The 14,293-nt window shown below is 40.7% G+C and overlaps 1 protein-coding gene across 5 annotated transcripts in view; it reads right to left on the bottom strand.

The window, feature by feature from the left end:
- The window catches only part of ADGRE3 (adhesion G protein-coupled receptor E3), a 59,968-nt gene that overhangs the window by 37,150 nt on the left and 8,525 nt on the right, over positions 1–14,293 (bottom strand). For 3 of the 5 annotated variants that reach the window (XM_054717383.1, XM_054717382.1, XM_028134615.2), the window contains 2 exons: positions 8,950–9,072; positions 3,307–3,462 (listed from right to left, as the gene is read on the bottom strand). In XM_054717383.1, coding sequence (XP_054573358.1) covers positions 3,307–3,462; positions 8,950–9,072 — 279 coding nt within the window. Of the gene's footprint in view, positions 1–3,306; positions 3,463–8,949; positions 9,073–14,005; positions 14,064–14,293 lie in introns of those variants that run through there. The other 2 variants (XM_054717384.1, XM_054717385.1) reach the window with 2 other exon arrangements.

The raw sequence follows: 14,293 nt of genomic DNA on the forward strand, positions 1-14,293 counted from the left end.
GGTTTTGACTTAGGAGTGCAAGACCTTGGAATATCACTCAGTCATATAAAAGAATAAAATCTTGCCATTTGCAATAACATGGATGGACCTAGAAGATATTATACTGATGAAATAAGTCAAACAAAAAGACAAATACCATATGATTTCACTTATATGTGGAATCTAAAAAAATAAATCAACAAAATAAATGAACAGACAAAACAAACAAATTCATAGATATGGAGAACAAACTGATGCTTGCCAAATGGGAGGTTGGAGGGTAGGGTGAAAAAGGTGAAGGCATTAAGAAATACAAATTGGCAGTTCCAAAATAGTCACGGGGATGTACAGCATAGGGAATATCGTCAATAATGTAATAACTATGTATGGTGTCAGATGGATACTAAACTTACTGGGGAAACCACTTCATAAGTTATATAGACGTCTAACCACTATGTTGTACACCTGAAACTAATATAATATGGTATGTCAACTGTAATTAAAAAATAAATTTAAAAAAGAGTACAAGAACTCTTACAACCCTGAGTTCAGAATGTGTCTATTATTGGAAACTATATTCATTGTAAAAAAGTGCTTTTTTCTGAAACTTGCATACTTTTTCATGGGTGCCTTCTTGGACCTACCAACCTTCATGATAACTAACCCCAGGTGGACTCGGTCCATATAAAAGGACTGTGAAGGCACTGTCCCTCCCAGGAGCATGCCCTCATCTTTCCCTCCCCCTCTTCTTCCCCAACAGGCTAAATAAATAAATAAATAAGTAATTATAAAAGAACTGTGAAGAGCTCTTAGAATTATGAAAATAACCGGAGGCATTTCTCTTCCTTGTAAAATAAGGCAAGTTTAACAGATTAACATCAGAACCCAGGGAGAATCTCAGTCTGCTTGGATTCATTCACTTTTGGTGCAGTCCTGCTCATTCATTCATTCATTCATTCATTCAACAAATATTTATTGATCGTCTGAGCTAGCAGTGGATTTAGGGCACAGCATTTCTTTCCTATCCATCCCGTGTTCTTTCCTCTCACCTTCCCGACTTGGACCCCAGTCTCACTTTTGGAGCTCATGCAGCTCCAAGACCCTGGTGTGGACTCCAGCTTGGGTCCTGGGGAAATATGGGAATCTGGGCTTGAATCTTGTAGGAGTGCCTCTCATTGGTAGAAAAGATACCCGTGATATTAAAGAGCTACTTGAACTTTTCCATGACCTTTCTAGCCAGAGCAGGTGTTTAAACCTTTTTTTTTTTTTTAAAGAATCAGACGAAATGCTAGCAATATTAGCAAACACTTCTAAGTGATTTCTTTGGTACTATCTCATTTGGTGAGGCATAGCCCCTGTGAGGATGCAGATCGTTGGCCCCATTTTACACATAGGGTGGAGAAAAGTTAGTATGTACCCAAGGGAATTCTGTTGGAAATTGGCTCTAGACACCTTACAAAGTGTTCTTAACCACTCTTCTCTGTTGTCTCTTGAAGATGTGGATGCAGCCGACAGAAGAATGCTCCATGCACAAAAATCATCAGTTACCACTTGTTGAATGCCACCTCACATGGGTTATCTCATTAATCATTGTAACAACCCTATGAGTCAGGTTCTGTTGTTATATCATGTAAGCAGATAAAACAGAGGCACAGGGTGGCATGGTTAAGGAATTGTCTGCAGTCATGCCAATTTTCCCTCAGATCCCACTATTCCCTTCTCTGTTCTGTTTCATAAAGAGCTCCATTTGCCAGGATTTCTTGCCCTGTGGCTTCCTGATGGGTTCAGCCAATGGGAAATACTGGTAGAATATTGGAGAGGAGAGAAAGGGAGAAGCAGGGGTATTTTTCCCCCTTTCTCGCTGCTTCTTGTGGTAGCTCCAACATTGGTTACATCATCTCTCCCAAGTTTCCACCTCTCATTAGATGGACTCAACTCTTGAGCCCTGGTAATACCACTTCCTCCTCTGTCCCTCTAGGTCTAGGATGGATGCATATTTCTGCTATTGTTAATCTCTGGGTTGCCTCCTCAACCTCCCTTTGACTTCTCTTATCTCGTCCTTCACCAGTATCAATTCTCTCTGTAAAATTCTTTATGTTTGAAAGACCTAGTGAGGTTTCTGTTTTCCAGGCTGGATCTTAACTGATAAAGAGAGATAACATTATTATTATTATTATTATTATTATTATTATTATTATTATTTTGCACCAGAAAAAGAGTGCATTTGTCGCTTTTATGGTTTCTCTGAGGCCCATGTTGTGGTGCAAATCCAAGCTGAAAACCCATTTCTTTGCTGCCTGACCTCGGACAAGTAACTTAACTTTTGGATGCCTCAGTTTCTTTATGTGTAATAACGGTGCCTATTATGATTATTTTAAATGAAATAATGTATGGAAAACACTGAATGTAATACCTGGTACATAGTATAAATGAAATATATATTTAGGTATTAATATTATTATTTCTCTACTAATCAGCCTCTTAGAATTTATCTTTAAAGATTCTTCCTCTGATCATTGCAACTGTTGCCAAACCTCATAGTCTGCCAAGTCCCATATTTCTTGGATATAGACTTTCCCCATCTATATAGTTTCCATGAGGATGATCGTGCTTATATCGCTGACTTACAATATAACAATACAACATGATACCTCCTCCTGGACACAGATCTGAGGGTGGGAATATCACTCAAACTGGGCCAATTTGTGTATCTCCAAAGACTTTGCAATTAGGTCCAAGAGAAAGAGTTAATTGATCTCTCTTTGGGTGGTTAGAGCAATACACTTGTAAGATTTGCAGCTGTTGGCTGTAGTTCCTGTCCTGTGGACAAGGAAGCAGAGAAATCCAATTGGCAAGGAAAGAGAGGACAGGACCTGTCCCAAAGAGAATCAGAGACCGGGGTACCCTGAGAGTGTTGAGCCTCCAGTTTCATTTCATTTCAGAAGCCCAGCTTTTTTCCTGTTCTTGAGTTCCAAGATATATCCATCCTTATCATAAACTCATCTTTTCTGTTTAAGTTAACCCGAGTGAGTTTCTCTTCTTTGCAATTCAAGGAATCTTGCCTCATTTCATCTACATCTTTTCATCTACATCTACCACCTTTCATCTACATCTACCACCTTTTCATCTACATCTCCAAAGTCTACTTGCCTTCTGAACCGCATTATTCCTCTAACTTCCTTCTTTCCTTTTTTTCTCTTCTTTTCATTATCCATTTTCTCCCAGGAAATAGAAACATGCCCTGTCCTCACCACAAAAAATATATTTTCTGGTGTTAGACTCAATGAAAAATGTGGAAGGAGGACAAGAAGATAAAAATTTTCTTACTCTGACAAGTGTTCTCATTGGAATTCTTGAACTGTGTATTCCCAGAGAGGAGTTTATATCCAGGGTTACAGTGACAGTAGAAACTTCCTGGAACATTCTGGCATTCAGCATTTAGTCCACAATATATACTAATGGGTGGCTTACATTCATCAGTATCTGGAACACAAAGGAGAAATTTGGTCATTCATTCGACAAAGATTTATTGTGCATCTAACATGTGCCAGAGGCTATGCTCTCTCCACCAGAGTCTGTCCTGACTTTCCAAGACAATCAGTTAAGGTAATGGCTGCCCTGGCTCTTGCCTTTCCTCATTGACTTTGGTTGAGTTCTCCAAGAAGCAGACATTGAGACACAGACCCAAGTGCAAGTACTTTATTTGGGAGGTGATCCCAGAAAATACTGGAGGGGAAGTGGTGAAATGAGACAGGGATGGCAGAAAATAAAAAGAAGAATACCAAGCAAGTTTCCACTGTGGATAGCAGGGTCCCAATTCCTCTAGGTACCTCTGGGAGGCAGTGTAGAGCACACACTTCATAGTAACCCCAGGCAAAGAGTGAGAGCGATAGGCTATTTATCTAACAAATCTCATCATTTATCCATGGGGGAATGTTCCCAGGGAGTGTTAAGCCCCCTTTCCACCTGTCCCGAACATGGGCTGAGTAGTCTTCAGTAGCTAGAGAAAGTCTCAGACTTGGTGTGCAAAGGAATGGCAAATGCCCAGGGCATCTAATGGGACATTGACTATGTCTGCTGTCATGGACTGAGTGTTTGTATGCCCTCTGTTCATATGTTGAAGCTCTAATCCCCAGTGTGGCTGTAGATGGGGTTTCCAAGGAGGTAACTGAAATTAAATGTGGTCATAAGAATGGGGGCCTGATTTCACTCCTATGTGGAATTTAATGAACAAATAACTACGGAGCAAAATACAGACAGACTCAGATAAAGAGCAGGCAGACACCTGGAGTCAGGGTGGGAAGGTGAAGGGATTGAACATCAACAACAAAAAAAGAGAGAACTCATGGACATGGACAGCAGTGTGGTGATTGCAGGGGTGAAAGGGGATGCGTGGAGGTGGAAGAGGGCATAGAAGGGATAAAAGGCGACAGAAAAAAAAAAAGAATGGGTTCCTGATGTGATAGGATTAGTGTCCTTATAATAAGAGACGAAAGCTGCCTTCCCCCATTCTACCACTTGCAATAATCAAGGAAATTTCTTATGAAGCTATAACAAGAAGGCAGACATTTGCCCTAACCGGTTTGGCTCAATGGATAGAGCATCTGCCTGCAGACTGAAAGGTCCCAGGTTCGATTCTGGTCACGGGCATGTACCTTGGTTGTGGGCACATCCCCAGTAGGAGGCAGCTGATCGATGTCTCTCTCATCGATGTTTCTAACTCTCTATTCTCCTCCCTTCCTCTCTGTAAAAAATCAGTAAAATATATTAAAAAAAAAATAAAGAAGGCAGACATTTATAAGTCAGGAAGATAAGCCTAACCAGGAATTGAATCTGCCAGAACCTTCATCATGGACTTCTCAACCTCCAAAACTGTGAGAAAATAAATTTCTGTTATTTAAGCCACCCAGCCTGTGGTATTTTGTTAGTGCAGCTTTTTAAAATTGTCAAGTGGGTAGTGAAAAATGTAGAGAATGTAATTTTCCTGTCTGGTTCAGAAAACTTGAAATTTGGGGTTTCAGAGTGTGACATAGTGCCCACTCAATAGTAATTCTTTGCTCGGGAGCCCAGACATGGCAATATTGTTGCTATTTGTGGTGTAAACCCTGACTTTTTTTTTTTTTTGTAATGCAAAAACCTAACTTAAGCTTTGATTGCCGAGGCATCCATTTCAAAGAGGCTTCCACTCCAAAGTGGATTTCCAATAAGCATACCACCAGTCACAGGACTGTATAAACCTGTATCTTTTCACAACTTTCTAATGGTTATTGCTAAAGGACATCTTGCAATCATAATAAGAACCAAAAGGTCAGTCCAGTTGTAACATTAATTTAGAAAGGGGAAATGTCTCATCTGGGTCCAGGTGAGAACCCCCTCCCCCACCCTCCACAGGCATTTTCAGCATACAGCATTACTATCCATAGACTGAGACCAGCACAAAATATCATTTCTCAGGCCAGACATGGCAGTCTTGTTCCCATTTCTTAGGTACTCTCTTTCTCAGCATCCCTTTCACCAAGGGTGGTCATGTGACACACTTCTATCCAATGAAAAGTAAGAATGGTCTTCTGGGGACTTCTGGGAAAAACCTTACAAAGTGTGAGACAAGTTACAAGTTACTACAAAGGAATGAGACTCAAGTTGGTATTAGAATTCCTATCTGCAACCCTAAAAGCTTGAAGACAGTTTCTGTGATTACTGGGATATGCACCAATGAATAACTGGGATAAGAGGACTGACTAAAAAATTCTCTACCAAGAACAGATAGAATCTACTTATTAGAGTGAAAGAAAATGAGATTATGCAATACTTGAGAGAGTTATTACCCACGTACCCAATTTGAAGAAAAAATTCAAGAATGTGCTCTAAGCAAATAACAAATTAACAAGTGTGAAATTAGTAAGTTCAGAAACCTTCACCTGGGGGAAGATGAAGGGAAGAGGAAGCAAGGGTGAGCAATGAACCTTGCTGTTTTCAGAAGACTGATAAAGAATGTTAAATCCTAGCTGGTTTGGCTCAGTGGCTAGAGCATTGGCCTGTGGACTGAAGGGTCCTGGGTTTGATTCCAGTCAAAGGCACATGCCCAGGTTGTGGGCTCAATCCCCAATAGGGGGCGTGCAGGAGGCAGCCAACCAATGATTCTCTCTCATCATTGATGTTTCTATCTTGCTCTCTCTTTTCCTTCCTCTCTGAAATCAATAAAAATATATTTTAAAAAGAATGTTAATAATAAAGACGTATAGCCCTAACCAGTTTGGCTCAGTAGATAGAGCGTCGGCCTGCAGACTCAAGGGCCCCGGGTTCAATTCCGGCCAAGGGCATGTACCTTGGTTGTGGGCACATCCCCAGTAGGGGGTGTGCAGGAGGCAGCTGAATCGATGTTTCTCTCATCGGTGTTTCTAACTCTCTATCCCTCTCCCTTCCTCTCTGTAAAAGATCAATAAAATATATACTAAAAAAAAATAATAAAGAGGTATACAAAGAGATGCTAGGAAAATTAAAACAGAACATGTAATATTAATACCAGATTCAGTGGAATTTAAGGTTTGAAGCTCTAAATAAGGTAAAGTGGGACACTGTGTATTGATGCTTATCAGAAAATTTTATTTCAGTCATAATTATGTACCCACTAAACCACATAGCAGATCAATACAAAAAGCAAAAACAAAGTGGAAATGCAAGAAGCAAGAACAAATCAAAATACAATTGCACTGGTATATTCAATTCAGTTCTCTCAGAACTAGTAGATAAAAAATAAATAAGGATATGGAGAAACTGATGAATAAATAAAATTAATAAACACACACACAGTCAGAGAGACAAAGACACACACACACACACATACACACACACACACACAGGTAGAAAGAGACAGAAATAGAGAAAAACTGAAAGAGACAGAGACCTATGCACTGGGAGAATCTCACATTCCTTGAACAGAAAATATACATTTTAATAAACTCAATCATATGCTCAAGCAAAGAAACTTCTAATAAAAAATTAAAAAGTAGAAAATCTTAGCCATTAGTTTAAAATCCCTAATAAATTTTTTTTTTATTTTTTTATTTTTATTGAGGTATTATATGTGTACATATCTTACTATTACCCCCCACCCCACACCCACACATGCCCTCCCCCCCCAGAGTTTTGCGTCCATTGTTTATGCTTATATGCATGCATACAAGTCCTTCGTTTGATTTCATAACTCCCCCACCTTCCCTAATAAATTTTTAAAAATTAAAAGTGATTCCTTCATTTTATAATACAATGAGGAACATATTCTACAAAAATGAATGATTGTGAGAAACAATTGTTTCTTAGATATGACATCAAAAGCGCAAGCTACAAAAGAGAAAATGGATACGTTGGGCTTCATAAAAAAACTTTTGTGCTTCAAAGGGCCCTATCAAGAAAGTGAAAAGAAAACCCATAGATGGGAGGAAATTTGCCAATCAGATATCTGGTAAGGGACTAGCATTTGGAATATATAAAGAACCACAACTCAGCAACAAGAAAAGAATACAAACAACCCAATTCAAAATGGGTAAATAACTTGATAGACATTTCTTTTTTTAAAGATGGAAGTTTTTTTTTTTTAATTGATTTTTAGAGAGAGAGAGAGAGAAAAGGGAGAGGGAGAGAGAGAAAAATCAACGTAAGAGCAAAACATTTATCTGATTGGCTGCCTCCTGCATGTCCCCAACTGGGGATCGAACCATTTGGTATATGGGAAGACACTCAACCAACTGAGCCACATTGGTCAGGGATGATAGACATTTCTTCAAAGAAGATAGAAAGCATATGAAAAGATGCTGTACATCATTAGTCACTAGGTAAATGCAAATCAAAACTACAATGTGATATCACTTCATACCCACGATGTTGACTATAATAAAAAAGACAGACCATAAGTGTTGGGAAGGATGTGGGGAAATTGGAACTCTCAGACGTTGCTGGTGGAAATGTAAAATGGCACAACCACTTTGGAAAACAGTTCACAAGTTCTCAAAAAGTGAAGCACAGTTATCATATGACTCACTGATTCCACTCCTAAGTATATACCCCTAAAGAATGGAAAACAGATGTTCAAATACTTGTACATGATGTTCACTCTATTTATAAGAGTCCCAAACTGGAAACAACACAATGTCTATCAATTGATAACAGATAAATAAAATGTGATATACTTATATAATGGCTATTATTCAGACATAAAAAGGAATGAATTACTGATATATACTGCAACAAGGGTGAATTTGGAAAACATTATGCTGAGTGAAAGAAGCCAGACACAAATGACCACATATTATGTGGTTCCATTTATATAAAATGCCCAGAATAGGCAAATCCATGGACACAAAAGCAGATTAGTGTTTTCCAAGGGCTGGGTGGAGGGGTAAATGAAGAGTCACTGCTAATAAGGTATTTTTTGTTTTTGTTTTTTTTTAGGTGGTGAAATGTTCTGGAATTAGTAGTAATGGTACACGATTTTGGAATATATTAAAACCAACTAAATTATATATTTTGAAAGTATGGATTTTATGGCATATGAATTAAATTCCAATGAAAAGATGATGGTGGCTTTATAAGACTGGTCCCCAACTATGTCTCCAACTCAATGTCCCTATTGCTTTCCAGGCTATGGATACACTTCCATGCATATTCTCTTTTTTGAACTTAAAAAACACCATTTATATGATGTTTTATAATCCACGAAGTACTGTCAGGTTCATTATTCAATCCCCTCCCATCCTCATAAAGTCAGCATTATCACTCCCATGTTATAGAGGAGAATACTGAGGCCTAGCTAGGTTCTGGAAGAGCTCCCCCTTTGCGGACTTCGTGGAAGTGTTTCTTGGTGAAGGTTGAGTGGTAGTTTTCAGCATTGTACATTACTGTTACCTCCCCACAGCCCTTATGCTGCCTACCTTCCAGTTCCAACTCTGGGTAATTTGAAAATTACCCCTTTACCTTGACATATCTCCAAGGGGAATGTGAAGAATTCCTCCCCAGATTGGGAGGTGTATCCAGGGTTGCAGGTACAGTCTGTGTCATTGACACAAATAGCATTTAGGGGGCACCGAGGACAGGTACCTGCAGGGAGAAGAGAGGCAGGTCAGATTCACCTGGGTCAAAAACTCTTGAGTTATGATTTGGCTTTGCCTCTGAACAGGGCCTCTCAAGACTGAGGGAATTTGTACATTTTCCCTTTTGTTTCATCTCAGTACAGTAAAAAACAAACAAACTTAGAGATACTATTTATATACCTTACAACGTGATCACTCTGATAAGTCTAGTACCCACCTGACACCATACATAGTTCCTAAAATATTGTTGACTATATTCCCTATGCTGTACTTTACATCCCTGAGACTATTTTTTATTTAAAAAATTATTGTTTTTAAATTTATTTTGTATTGTTGATAGTATTACAGATGTCCCCCATTTCCAACCCCCACACTTCCACCCAGCCCCCACCCCATGCCAGGCCTTCACTGAACTATTGTCTGTGTCCATGGGCTATGCATACCCTAATATATAAAAAGTCAGGGGCTGTCACAACTGAAACAACCAGATGGATGATCGAACAGCAGGCTGCATGGGGTGACAAGGCCAGCAGGGGGGTTAGTGAGGGATGACCAAACGACTGAACAGCAGGTTGCGTGGGGTGACCAGGCCAGCAGGGGGTTAGTTAGGGGCTACCAGGCTAGCAGGAGGGGCAGTTGGAGGACCAGGCTGGCATGGGGGTAGTTGGGGTCAATCAGGCAGGCAGGCAGAGGTGGTTAGGGGTGATCAGGATGGCGGGGGGGGGCAGTTAGGGTGATCAGGAAGGCAGGCAGGTGAGCAGTTAGGAGCCAGCAGTCCCAGATTGTGAGAGGGATGTCTGACTGCCAGTTTAGGCCCAATCCTAAACTGGCAGTCAGACATACCCTGAGGGGTCCCGGATTGGAGAGGGTGCAGGCTGGGCTGAGGGGACCCCCCCATGCATGAATTTCATGCACCAAGCCTCTAGTATGCATATAAATTCTTAAGTTCTTTGATGAATCTCTTCCCATTCCCTCCCCGCTTCCCTCTGAGATCTGTCAGTGTGTTCCATGCATCCATGTCAGTTCATGTTTGTTGGTTTATTTTTTTTCATTACATTCCACATATAAGTGAGACCATGTGATATTTTTCTTTCTCTGACTAATTTATTTCACTTAGTATAATCATATCCAGGTCTATCAATGCTATTGCAAAGGGTAAGAGATCCTTCTTTTTTACAGCTGCATAGTATTCTGTTATGTAAATGTGCCACAGCTTTTTTTATCCATCCATCTATTGATGGGCACTTAGGCTGTTTCCAGATCTTAGCTATTGTAAATAATGCTGCTATGAACATGGTTGGTGTTTCTGGATTCTTAGGATATCTATAATAATAAAAGTGTAATATCGAAATCGACTGAACAGCAGAATGACTGTCTGGATGACCATGCTATGACACGCACTGGCACCAGACCAGCCAAGGCGGGTGTGATGCAATTGGTCAGGGAGGGCCCCACCATTACCCCACGATCGCCCCACAGAGGGAAGCCCAGGCCACCCTCTGTACAGTGATTGATTGTGGAGCCCCATGGTCGATTGCCCCAAAGAGGGAGGCCCAGGCTACCTGATCAGGGGTGCTGTGGTGGGTGGGCAGGGCCTCCCTCTGTGCAGTGATTGATCTCGGAGCCCTGGCCGGGTGGGCGGGGCCTCCCTCTGCTGGGCAATTGATTGCAGGGCTCCATGATCAATCAATCACCCAGCAGAGGGAGGCTCAGGCCACCGGATGGCAGCACTGTGGTGGGTAGGTGGTACCTCCCTCTCTGGGGGCCCTGCAACTGATTGCCCCACAGAGGGAGGCCCAGGCCACCGGCTAGTGACACTGGGGCGGGTGTGCAGGGCCAGCCAGCGATTGCCCTGCAGAGGGAGGCCCAGGCCAGCCAAGCGACTGCACCCCATGGCTGTTGCCTGTTGCCTGCAGAGGGAGGCAACTGGTGGTGTGGTGGGGGAGAGAGGACCAGCGCCACACAGATGTCAAGCAGTGGCAATGGTGAAGGCAGGGTCAGCTGCCAGCAGCCAGGGGAAGGAAAGCCCCGATAGGCCCCCCTAATCGCTGGCCAGGCCTAGGAACCCTACCCGAGGGGTCCTGGATTGTGAGAGGGCACAGGCCGGGCTGAGGGACCCCCCCCCCATGCACAAATTTTGTGCACCAGGCCTTTAGTGTTCTTAGAAGTGGAATTACTGGGTCAAATGGCAGTTTCATTTTTAATTTTTTGAGGAAACTCCTCACTGTTTTCCATAGTGGCTGCATCAGTCAGCATTCCTACCAGCAGTGTACTAGGGTTCCTTTTTCTCCACATCCTCACCAGCACTTGTAATTTGTTGATGGTAGTCATTCTGATAGGTGTGAGGTGATACCTCATTGTTGTATTAATTTGTATCTCTCTGATGATTGGTGACTTTGAGCATTTTTTCATATGTCTTTTGGCTATCTGTATGTCTACTTTGGAGAATTGTCTATTTAGGTCCTGTGCCAATTTTTTATATTGGATTATTTGTTTTCCTTTTGTTAGGTTGTATGAGTTCCTTATATATTTTGGATATTAACCCTTTATTAGATGTATCATTACCAAATATGTTCTCCCATACACTGGGCTCCCTTTTCATTTTGTTGATGGTTTCTTTTGCTGTGAAGAAGCTTTTTATTTTGATATTGTCCCATTTGTTTATTTTCTCCTTAGTTTCCTTTGCCCTAGGAGATGTATCTGCAAACATATTACTACAAGAGATGTCTGAGATTTTGTTGCCTATGGTTTCTTCTAGGAACATTTGCCATTTTAATTATAATGTGTCTTGGGTCTCTTTTTTTGTTGTTGTTAATCCTCACCCAAGAATATTTTTCCACTAATTTTTAGAAAGAGTGGAAGAGAGGGGGAGAGACAGAGAGAGGGACATTGATGTAAGAGACACATTGATTGGTTTCCTCCTGCACGTACCCCAATGTGGGCCCAGGTTCGAGCCTACAACTTTCTAATCACTTAACGAAACTGTCCAGGGCTCTTTGGGTTCATCTTGATTGTGACTCTCTGTACTTCCTGAACTTGTGTGACTTTTTTCTTCACCAGGTTAGGGAAGTTTTCTGTCATTATTTCTTTAAATGGGTTCTCTATCCCTTGCTCACTTTCTTCTCCCTTTGATACCCCTATAATTCAGATGTTGTTCTGATTCATGTTGTCTCAAAGTCCCCTTAAACTATCCTCATTCTTTTTAAGTGTTTTTGCCTTTAGTTGCTCTAATTGAGTGTTTTTTTCTACGTTGTTTTACAAATCACTGATTCGATCCTCTGCTTCATCCAGCCTACTTTTAATTCTTTCCAGTGTATTTTTGATGTCAGATATAGTATTCTTCATTTCAGACTGGTTCTTATTCATGGTTTCCATGCCCTTTACATGCTAATGTAGTTTCCACTAAGTTCATTGTAATTCCCATTAAGTTCTTTGAAGTTCCTTGAGCATCCTTATAAGCACTACTCTGAACTCTGTGTCTGATAATTTGCTTACCTCCATTTCATTTATCTCTTGCTCTGAAGATTCATCCCCTTTTTTCATTGGGGTTTATTTCTTTGTCTCCCCATTTTAGTTGTCTCATTGTGTTTGTTTCTAGGTATTAGATAGAACTGCTATGACTCTCAGCTTTCACGAAGTGACCTTTGGTTGTAAATGTCCTGTGGGACCCAGTGGTGTGGTCACCTTGAACTCCTGAGCTGGATGCTCTAGGAGTGTCCTTTTTGTGGGTTATTTGGGCTCTCCTGTTGTGATTGGGTCTTGATTGCTTTTGTTCTGTTCATGGATGGGATTTTCTCTCAGGCTGGCTGACCGTGAGGCTTAACCCTGAACATGTCAAGTGAGCTGTTGTACAGTGTGACTGCCAGATGAAGAGACATAGGGCAACATCCTGAACAGAGCAGTGTTTGTCTTCATGGAGTTTGGGGGCTATTCCTGTATACAGAGCAGAAGATCTATAAGTTTGTGGCCAAACCCAAGAGAAATGCCCTTGGGTCAGTCACATCGTTGGGTCCTGAGTGCTGTCGGTACTGACCTTTGCCTTTGGAGCCATGGCTGAGTTTGGGGCTTCCACATTTCCATGTTTTCAGTATGAGCAGAGGCAGTGGAATATCAAGTAGCCACCCTGGCTCCAGAGTCGCACTCCCTGTGACTTTTTATAACTGGCAATTTGTACTTCTTAATCTCTTTTCCTTTTTCACCTATTCCTCTCCACTCCCCAGCCCTCTTCTATGAGGCAACCATCAGTTTGTTCTTTGTCTTTAAGAATTTGTTTCTGTTTTGTTTGTTCATTTATTTTGTTTTATAGATTCCACATATAAGTGAGATCATATGACATTTGCCTTTCTCCATCTGAATTATTTCACTTAGCATAATACCCTCTAGATCTATCCAGGTTATCGCAAATGGCAAGATTTCATAAATGTCTAATCATTAAGTTGTACACCTGGAACTAATATAGTGTATGTCAACTATACCTAAAAAATAAATTTAAAAAAATCTAAAAAATATTAGAAACACCGAACCCAAGTTGTAGAGACTGTGTATGATGGAGGACTGGGGTTGGCATTAAACAAATTAATGCTAACAGAAAAATTTCAATTAATAATAACTGTGTCATTCTCAAAATCATTGCAGGATTTATAAAAGGAGAATGAGTTAATTAAGACTTGGGACCCTGGGTTCAATTCTGGTTTCACTACTTAATACCTGTGTGTTTTTGCACAAGTATCTTAAACTCTCTGTGCCTCAATTTCCTCATCTGTAAAATGGGTTATTGTGAGGAGTAAATTAATACATCGTCCTGGGAACACGATGGGGTCCCACTATGTAGAGCTTGGCTACTCAGAATGCATCCTTTGGATAAAAATGCAGAATCTCAGGCCCCACCCTATACCTTCTGAACCACAATCTAGTGAGTTCTCCAAGGATTTAAAACTAACCTGGAATGATCTTGTTCATTTTGTGTTGATGTGCTTATAATCAGAATGAAATGCTGACCATCATGCTGTTTCTCCCCACTTGAGTGTTTACTTCAAGAGACTTTGTTTTATTCATTGTTCTATCTCCACATTGGATACATTGTGGGTACTAGAAGCAAACAAATAGACTAATAAAAGTAACATAAAAAGATAAATTAAAATATATACAAATTTGATTAAATGATCAATTAAGAAAGAAACAGAACAGGATCAAGCCTGCTCAAACTCTGTTCCCCAAATAAGCCTCTT

Source organism: Eptesicus fuscus, chromosome 6, assembly GCF_027574615.1.
Source record: "Eptesicus fuscus isolate TK198812 chromosome 6, DD_ASM_mEF_20220401, whole genome shotgun sequence".
Classification (NCBI taxonomy): Eukaryota; Metazoa; Chordata; class Mammalia; order Chiroptera; family Vespertilionidae; genus Eptesicus; species Eptesicus fuscus.